Here is a 9,834-nt window from a genome sequence, read left to right as displayed (position 1 = left end):
CCTCTGCCTCACGTCATGGATTATGTTCGCCGCTGATCGACCCACGCCTCCAACATACCTGTTTGCTGTTATTCTGACCCTGCCTGTCTGACCATGTCTTTGTCTCATCGTTTAAATAAAAGCTTGCGCATGGATCCCCTCGCCTCTCGTCTCCCTCTCCACATTACAGACGTCTCTGTTTTTAAAGCATTTAATACGGATGTCTGTAGTCTGATATATTCCGCTTTCAGAACTGTCTGAAACTTTTTTTTTCTGGATTCTTTTTTAATGGTTAAATTTACTTTTATTAATCAAAAAACATGTCTAATCAATTAAAACAATGAAACTTATATAATTTAACATCAATGTATCAAATGTTAAATTATGTTTAAGGCCCTATGAAATGTTTTATTTTTTCTCACCTTATGTTTTATTGTTACCAAATTTGTTTTAGCATGTCTATTTTTTTGAATGCATAAAACAATTTTTATTTATTTCTACAACAGCCTTATGAAATTGTGTGTTGTGTATTTAATTTTTCTGGTTATCAAATAAAGGCATAAAATATTAATTTATGTTTTAATTAATGAAAATTACATTTTATTTTTGGCAAATAAAGGGGATGTACTATTAAAATGTAAAAGATGGAAGAAATATTGTGAAACAAAGTTTTATTTATTTTTCAATAGTAGTATAGGTACATACATTCTACTGTATTATAGTAAAATATTTCTGGCACAATGTTTACAAGCTAAACCAAACTTTTATTTTGACGGGTTGCCGTGCATACCTTTACATTTCTGTGACTTTGTGACCTTGGTTTTACTCAAATGAAACAATGAAATGCTCAAAGTAATCTTAGAGCAGTTCTGGAGTTGGCGTTTTTTTTTTGGCAGGTGCTGAAATCACTGTAAGCGTCTGACTCAGCTCCTTTCATTCACGAAGAGACGCAGAACATGCCGGATTCATATTTAAATGGTATTTTGCGGCTTAATATTTACAGATACTAGTCCATATCGCGATTTGATTAAAGTGAACTTTGACAAATTCTGTGAATAGGGCAATACAAAAACATTCGGGGCTAGAGAAAAATCTAAGCCCTAGAGATGCCCCTTGCCGAACTACATTATCTCTCAAAACCCCTGAGAGGGTTGGTCTATCTCAGTCTAAGGATCGCAGACAGGACCAGAATACTAGCATAGCCACTTGTGCTCTTCCCCTTTCCAGGAGTAGAGCACGCAGGAGGCATGATGCTCAAAATGTTCTAACATAATCCCTGTTAAAACAATTTTATATCTATATTTATAACTGTCCAACATGTTTAAAACACACAGGAAGACTGTTCTGAAAAGTTCATGACACACAGCTCCTGCTAAAGTACCCATGTTTAAGAAACTTTTTAATGTTCTCCAAGAGATATTCTCCTACCAGGCTGTTGTTGTAAGTGACTTGCCTGGTGAAATAAAGGTTAAACATTGGGGAAAAACAACAGTAAGCCATTTTTATTTTTTATTTAGCATACTTTATTCTAACAGATTATACAGTATTAAGCAATCAAAACAATATATGATTAGGTAACTTTGACTTAACTAAAGAAAAAAAATAAGGAAATAATATCTATTAGTGTTTTTAATAGTTATTGTTTATGCATATGTGACTTTAAAAAATCTGTAAAATGTGTAATCTGATGAAGTGATTGCTTCTTTGCTTATATGTGCTCTTTTCCAATGACATGACAATAGTGAGGGTCAGGAAATCTTAGGGAAGTCCAAGTCCATGTGTCCCATGAAAGCATCACACAAGGCTCACCCCCTTTTTGTTTTTACTATTCATATGTATTTATACATTAACTGTATTGTGGAGGATTGTCTGCAGGGGGTGATGCGTGGAAGGGCTGCTGACCACAGGTATCTGTATGAAATAAATAAATAACTATATGATCAGCTTCTTTACTTATTGATTGCTTATTTACTTAATAATATCAAACAACTACTGCACCCATTACATGGTGCTTTACACATTTCCAGTACATGGGCACTCAATACTAAATCCAAATAATGATGTTTTGCGTTTTTCATTGTTTTGTTTACCATTTTACTCAAAATCCAATTACACTGCTGTTAAAAGCTTCTCTTACCTCTGAATGGTTAATATCATTGTAATGACAGCGCCTAAAATCACAGGGCAGTTGAGGTAAAACTTGTGGAACATACGGCACCTATGGAAAAATGCACATGTACTTTATTAATTTTTAAAGTTTTTGTGGACAGAAATTTTAAATTTAAGAACTTTACATTAAAAGCTTGAGTGTTTGAATATTTGAAAGTGAAGAATTAAAGAAATAAATATTTGTAATGTACAGTGCATCCAGAAAGTATTCACAGCACTTCCCTTTTTTCCACATTTTATGTTACAGCCTTATTCCAAAATGGATTAAATTATTTTCTTCAAAATTCAACAAACAATACCCCATAATGACAGTGTTAAAAAAGTTTGAAATCTTTGCAAATGTATTAAAACAAAAAAAACAAAAAAAAAAATCACATGTACATACAGGTACATTTTAATAAATGTCGTGGAAAAGTTAATCTATTTCAGTCATTTAACTCAAATTGTAAAACTTGTTAATTAAATAAACCAACAATTCACTAAAAATGTTTTTTTTTTTTTGTATTGGTCCTATGAAGTATTCTAATTTGTTGAGAATTGGTGGAGTTTTGTTAAATTTGAGCCAAAATCATCACAATTAAAAGAACCAAAGAAACTACTTCTGTCTGTGTGCACTGAATTTATGTAAAACACGAGTTTCACAATTTGAGTTGAATTACAGAAATAAATGAACTTTTCCACAACATTCTAATTTATTGAGATGCACCTGTAAGTATTCACAGCCTTTGTCATGGCACTCAAAATTGAGCTCAGATGCATCCTGTTTCCATCATCACTGAGATGTTTCTACAATTTTTTTTTTTCAGTTCAGTTGATTGGACATGATTTGAAAGGCACACACCTGTCTATATAAGGTCCCACAGTTAACAGTGCGTGTCAGAGCACAAACTAAGCCATAAAGTCCAAGGAATTGTCTGTAGACCTCCAAGACAGGATTGTATTGAGGCACAGATCTGGGGAAGGGTACAAAAAAGTTTTTGAAGCATTGAAGGTCCCAATAAGCACAGTGGCCTCCATAATCCGTAAATGGAAGAAGTTTGGAACCACCAGGACTCTTCCTAGAGCAATCTGAGTCATCAGGGAGAAGGGCCTTAGTCAGGGAGGTGACCAAGAACCCAAAGGTTACTCTGAAAGAGCTCTAGCATTTCTCTGTGGAGAGAGTTTGGAGCGTCAAGTCTGGAGGAAACCAGGCACCGCTCATCACCTGTTCAATACCATCCCTACAGTGAAGCATGGTGGTTGCAGCATCATGCTGTGGGCATGTTTTTCAGCAGCAGGAACTGGGAGACTAGTCAGGATCAAGGGAAAGATGAATGCAATGAATGACATCTTTGATGAAAACCTGCTCCAGAGCACGGTGGACCTCAGACTGGGGTGACGATTCATCTTTCAACAGGACAACGACCCTAAGCACACAGCCAAGATAACAAAGGAGTGGAAATAGGACAACTCTGTGAATGTCCTTGAGTGGCCCTGCCAGAGCCCAGACTTGAACCCAACTGGAAATGTCTGTGTATCCAACCTGACGGAGCTTGAGAGGTCTTGCAAAGAAGAACGGGAGAAACTGCCCAAACATAGGGGTGCCAAGCTTTTAACATCATACTCAAAAAGACTTGAGGCTGTAATTGGTGCCAAAGGTGCTTCAAGAAAGTCCTGAAGCAAAGGCTGTGAATACTTATGTACATGTGATTTCAAACAAACTTCTTTCACGTTGTCATTATGGGGTATTGCTTGTAGAATTTTGAGAAAAATAACTCCAGATGCACTATAACTTGTAGTGTTTGCGGGTTCTTGTAATGCATGGACCGAAGTATGAACATCCTTAAAGGATTACTCCACCCCAAAATGAAAATTTTGTCATTAATCACATTAATCATGAGGGGTACCATGTCGTTCCAAACCCATAAAAGCTTTGTTCGTCTTCGGAAGACAATTTTAAGATATTTTAGATGAAAACCGGGAGGTTTGTGACTGTCCCATTGACTGCCAAGTAAATACCACTGTCAAGGCCCAAAAAAGTATGAAAGACGTCATCAAAATAGTCCATCTGCCATCAGTGGTTCAAGCGTAATTTTACAAAGCTAAGAGAATACTTTTTGTACGGAAAGAAAACAAAAAATAATGACTTTATTCAACAATTTGTCTCCTCCGCTTGGAGAGTATCCGCTGGACACAGACAGTGTACGCTGTTCTATGTCAGCTGCACCACACAGATACGTTTTCTACATTTATTTACTCATTTATTCGAATGAAAACAGTGTATCTGTGTGACACAGCTGACACAGAATGGCATACGCAGTTTGTGTCCAGCGGATACTTTCCAAAATGGCGAATTGTTGAATAAAGTCATTATTTTTGCTTTCTCTGAGTACAAAAAGTATTCTTGTAGCTTCGTAAAATTACGCTTGAACCACTGATGGCAAATGGACTATTTTGACAACGTCTTTCATACTTTTCTGGGCCTTGACAGTGGTATTTGCTTTGCAGTCAATGGGACAGTCACAAACCTCCCAGTTTCCATTCAAAATATCTTAAATTGTGTCCTGAAGACGAACAAAGCTTGGGGTATTTCTGGGGTAAGTTTTCATTTTGGGGTGGAGTAACCCTTTAAGTAACTATTTCCAATACATTTCCAAGGGTTTCAGCTGACAAAAAAAGTTTGTGTCTTGATGCATTACTTACCTGTGAACAACAGTAGCAGGCGACTTTACAAGCATATCCTGACAGACAGATGGAGATGATAAACTCAAGCAAGGCGAATATCAGCAATACAGTACCAATTCCCACGAAGAGTGTCTGAGATGAAAATCAACATTAGCACAAATAATGTTAAAATAATTGATAATTAGTACTCACACTGGTGCACTGACTGCTTAATGTATAATGTATAATGTCAATGCCTTCTTGCATTATAAAAAAGTAATAGTAAGAGATATATAAACTACTTCTGATGTTGGGGGAAAAAAGACTGGACAGATGAGAGCAGATTAAGAATTTACTTTTGACAAGTGTACTGACCACAGAGTGATCTCATTGTGATTACTACATAAATGCAGATGTAAACATTGATGACATACCGTATACCTTTCCTTAAAATCATAGCAGTCCATATTGTAGCAGTAATTGTACAATGGTCCTAGAGCCAAATCAAATGGAATTATAATAATGGTACAGCCAGCAGATATAGCACTGAAAATGTTCATTCCAAGTGAACCTTTCACCTATAGGCAGAAAAAAATAACATCAACATAAAACGGATTAATAAATTAGGAATAACTTTAACACATTTTGTTAACACATAATATTAATGTAGATGGAAACAATTCACAACATGAATGCAAAGTCCAGTCAATCTTCACTGAATACTGTTTAGATTACAGTAAATATGCTGGTTTCAAAAGGGACAACTGTAAATTCTCCTTTTTACTGTTAGTACAAACTATTCTTAAGATGTGATCGTAAGATACTGTGTGTGTTGTATGTGGAAAAACATTTAAATTTAGATGAATTGCATGTCATAGGATATCGGATATTGGATATTGATTGTGGAGTTATCATTTGTACCTAAAAAAAGTTTATCTGAAGGTCCTTTTCATTTTTATTGTTTTATTATTTATTGTATAACACGTGACCAGGGCCAGTCTTGGCCAATTTGCAGCCCTAGGCAAGATTTTACCTGGTGCCCCTTGCTTCACAGCGCACTCCACCAATAATACATTTTCTTATAAAAAAAAAGCTGATGATAGTAAAACAGTAACACTTACAATAAGATATCATTTGTTAACATTAGTGGAGGTATTAACTAACTTGAACTAACAATAAACAATACATTCATAACAGTATTTATTATTTTTGTTAATGCTAGTTATTGAAAATTAACCTTATTTTAAAATGTTTCCAGTGAAACTATAAAATATAGGTGCTGCCTAAGTCACATTAGGCTATAAATTAAATACAAACAGCTAGAATAATTACATCTGGTATCTTAGCACAAAACTTAATTTGAACACTTCTCTAGCATACAGTAATGTTACTTTTTAATCTTCAAAATAAATTTGAAAAGTGTTTGACTTCCAGTAGATGGCAGCAATGTTTTACTAAACTATAGCCCTTTCTAACGTTATCACCCCAAATTAAACTGAGAAACGTGAATTTTTCATAAAATGATGCTATTTTAATAAGCCCAGTTTTACAAATATTACTATATAAGCCTATTCCATTAGCCAAATACCATAAATCATGTAACACAAAAAAAGACACGATTATGTTACAAAGTCTCGGATCTCTGGAACCTTACCCTATTTTAAACTTTTAGACTAGGTCAACATAAAGTTTGTTCACAAACTTTCACCTAATGTAGTTTATTTATATGATCATCATTTATTACATCATATTACCTCTGTCTTTGTCCTGGTTTTCCTCTTTTTCTCTTTTTTTTTCTTCCCTGGGCACCAAAGGGACATACTCATTTTGACATACTCATAATTTATTAGTGAAGTGAATATCTTTCACAATCAGGTGACTGATGTATGTGAAAGTGCGGCTGTGTGGGGGAGGATTGATCATGCGCTGAACCAGGGTGAGTCGGGAGAGCAATAAAATAGTTATGTTTTTGTCAATCGGTTGCTTTTTATATTTAAAAAAAAAAAAAACTTTGCTCTTTTTGGTGCCCCTATCATTTGCCTATTCCGCCTATGCCACAGGCTGGCCCTGCATGTGACCTTCTGACCTGATGTGCAATGTTTTGTAAAACCAAAACTACAACTATGTAAATTAATAAATATATTATGAACACAAGGAGACACACATTTATTTATTTATCTACTTACTTACTTACTTTTTCATTAATTCTACAAAATTTGGTACCCATACTGTCATACTTCATGTTATTAGTGGGCTTCTAGTTTTTTTTTTTTATTAGTTGGCAAGTAATATTAGTGTTCAGTTACAAGGAATTTCGGCTGTAGTGCCCCCTATTTTGATGCAATTTAGTATGAAATATCAAAATGTCCTGTAGTCTATGTGTAAGAAGTTTCATTAAGTTTGGGTGTTGCATTCAGAAAATAAAATTAGCTTATATCATCACAGCACTTCAGTTAATCTGCTTTTTTTTAATACATTTTTCACAGAAACATCCCTATTCGCAGGAACTGTTTATAACAATTGCACAAAAAAGCTAATCATATTATTATAATGCCACCTGCCCATGTTGGGGAGCTTGGACCCCCAAAAGTTACAAGTGTTGTGTACATACCAAACACAAACCGCAGGGTGAATTAGCCTTGTTTTCAGCAGCAATGCAGAGTGAGCCTGCGGTAATGTACTGAGAGGAGAGAGAAAGACCAAAACTGAGGCTTCTGTTGGAATATGTAGCTTGTATATTTATATTAAAAAAAAAAAAAATTATATAATTGTTTCTTACGATGAGCGATCCCCAGTAAGGAATACCACTAATGATAGTGACGGAATCTGCATGAATTGTCAACACAATCCCAAACAGTAAAGTCAACAGACCAATCACTATCTGGACAGTCTGTGAGGGACAAGAAAAATGTACAGGGTAGGACAAAAAAGTCTCTTATAAAGTAAAACAGTTTTAAATTTTGGAGACCAAAATAAAATATACAATAAATTTACGCCAACTGTAGTTATGGACTTATGATTTTACTAGAAAACTTCTAAAACATTCTCCCTGTGACTCTTAGTGACTGGTACACTGTAACTTTTACTCTGCAAATGATAAACCATATTTTATATTGGTCTTGTCACAAGACAATAAGTCACATTATGCAATAAAAACGGTGTCAATTGTGTTAATGTGTCTACCACTCTTTTTTTTTTTTTTATAGAACTTATTCATGTAATTTTCTTACTTCACACTGTCATACACATATTAAAAGTAAATTATTTGGGGTTATAAAAAAATTCTTACCCCAAGGGCTTTTGGTTGACCTTTTAGAAATGCCTGAAAAGGAGAAACTCCATGAAGAGGTGAAACTCCTGGTACTGGTTGAACATAAACAGGCACAGGAGCATTTGTCACTGCCCCAACTGGTGTTGCTTGTGTTGGTGGTTGAACCTGAATGATGAGTGTTGAAGAGTTCACGGGTAAAACTGTTTGGGACATTCTTGTTTCCAAATCTGAAATTGACCTATACAAAAATCATAGTACATCAAAACATGTGAAGGATATGATAAAAAAATTCTATCCAATTAAATTTTTTTAAATTATTATTTTTTTTAAATATATTTTATTTTATTTATTTAAAAAAAGTCGATATTCATTGTTTATCATTGTAACTATAGTTGTCACATTGTAGTCGTCACATTATTGTCCTCAACTAGAAAAACTCTATTAGCCCTTGAAAACAGAGAATAGACTATATTAACAGCTCATGTTAAAATTGATCTACATAATTTACAATTAAAGGCATTTAGCAGATGCCCTTTTCCGAAGACACTTACAAAATTGGTGTACCAGCCATTATAGATTAAATAAAGGAAATTCATTAATTCATTAACACCATTTAGTTAAAAACAGCAACAACAAGATGCAGATACATAATGAAAAGACAGGTATTTGTGTAAAGGTAGTCAGATGTAACAAGTAAGTATTTTGTTTTACCAGAGAAAAATCCTCTCTTCAGTTTGCTCTGTAGAGTTGCTTTGCTCTGCAGTCGTACTTTGCCCTTAAAAAAGCTCAGGTGATTAGGAGGGGTGGCAAAGCTGGCCACTGCTACCAGGTAATAAAAAAATATCTTCCCTTTCATAAGGTAAAAAAGAAAATATTCATAAATGTATTTATGTTGTACATGATAACAAGTACCTACATGCTGGTTTGGAAACGGGTATGTATGTATTGTAAAACAAAATGTGATACAAATAGCAATGATCATCGTAGCATAATTTTTCCTCATTTTATGTGGTCGACAATCAACAAAAGGTAATTAAAGGTTTTGTGCTGTCCAATTCATACACAATATTAGGAGGAGACTTTAACACAGTTTTAGATTCGGTAGAGTGATCTGCTTCAAGCTTGTGTAAATTAACCCATTCATCAAGTCTCACAAAACAGTACATTTCAGAGTATGGTCTGACAGATATTTGGAGAATTAATAACCCCAACAATCGAAAATTATACATACTATTCCCCTTATCATAAAACCTACTCAAAAATAGATTTTTTTTCTGTTAAATAAATCCATAATACATAAAATCACTGAATCTACTATTCACACACTATTCACAATCACTTACATATTATTAGCCAGAGTATAGTAATGCATATTTGGCGTGCTGTCCGGGGAAGGGGTCTGAGTTCGGGAATGGCCCGAACCCAGAGAACCCCCCTAGGTGTAGTGAGAACTCGTGTGAGAAGTGAGGAGATGGCGTGGTGGTGGGATGCTGATAAACCATCAAATGGATAGAGGCAAGTTCAGCTGTATTTAAATTGTAGCGTGATTAACTTGAGTGAGCTCCTCTTGTAACAATTAGGCTAAGAATCTGACGCGCTCCTCCCGAACCTTGTTAATAAAACATCATTAATTTTGATTCAATAATTTACTACTGAACGACAACGATTTTATGAGTTTCTTCAAACAAGAATGGACATTTTTCATTGAAACTAATACAGAGGGCATCTCGGCATGTACACTCCCTGACACAAGTCTTGTTGCCTATCCAAGG

The 9,834-nt window shown here is 34.8% G+C and overlaps 1 protein-coding gene across 1 annotated transcript; it reads right to left on the bottom strand.

Moving 5' to 3' along the window:
• Positions 1 to 1,506: 1,506 nt before the first annotated feature.
• Positions 1,507 to 8,832, bottom strand: LOC127160757 (membrane-spanning 4-domains subfamily A member 8). Its single transcript, XM_051103409.1, has 8 exons — positions 8,774 to 8,832; positions 8,081 to 8,300; positions 7,571 to 7,681; positions 7,403 to 7,471; positions 5,226 to 5,369; positions 4,831 to 4,944; positions 2,117 to 2,197; positions 1,507 to 1,890 (listed from the first exon to the last, which is right to left on the bottom strand). Exons 2-8 carry the CDS (start codon positions 8,273 to 8,275, stop codon positions 1,819 to 1,821), a joined length of 786 nt encoding a protein of 261 aa, XP_050959366.1. The 5' UTR covers positions 8,276 to 8,300; positions 8,774 to 8,832; the 3' UTR covers positions 1,507 to 1,818.
• Positions 8,833 to 9,834: the final 1,002 nt, after the last annotated feature.

This window comes from Labeo rohita, unplaced genomic scaffold (assembly GCF_022985175.1).
Source record: "Labeo rohita strain BAU-BD-2019 unplaced genomic scaffold, IGBB_LRoh.1.0 scaffold_45, whole genome shotgun sequence".
NCBI classification, from domain to species: domain Eukaryota; kingdom Metazoa; phylum Chordata; class Actinopteri; order Cypriniformes; family Cyprinidae; genus Labeo; species Labeo rohita.
Note: the sequence above shows the minus strand (reverse complement) of the source record. Positions and strands in the feature narration are given on the sequence as shown.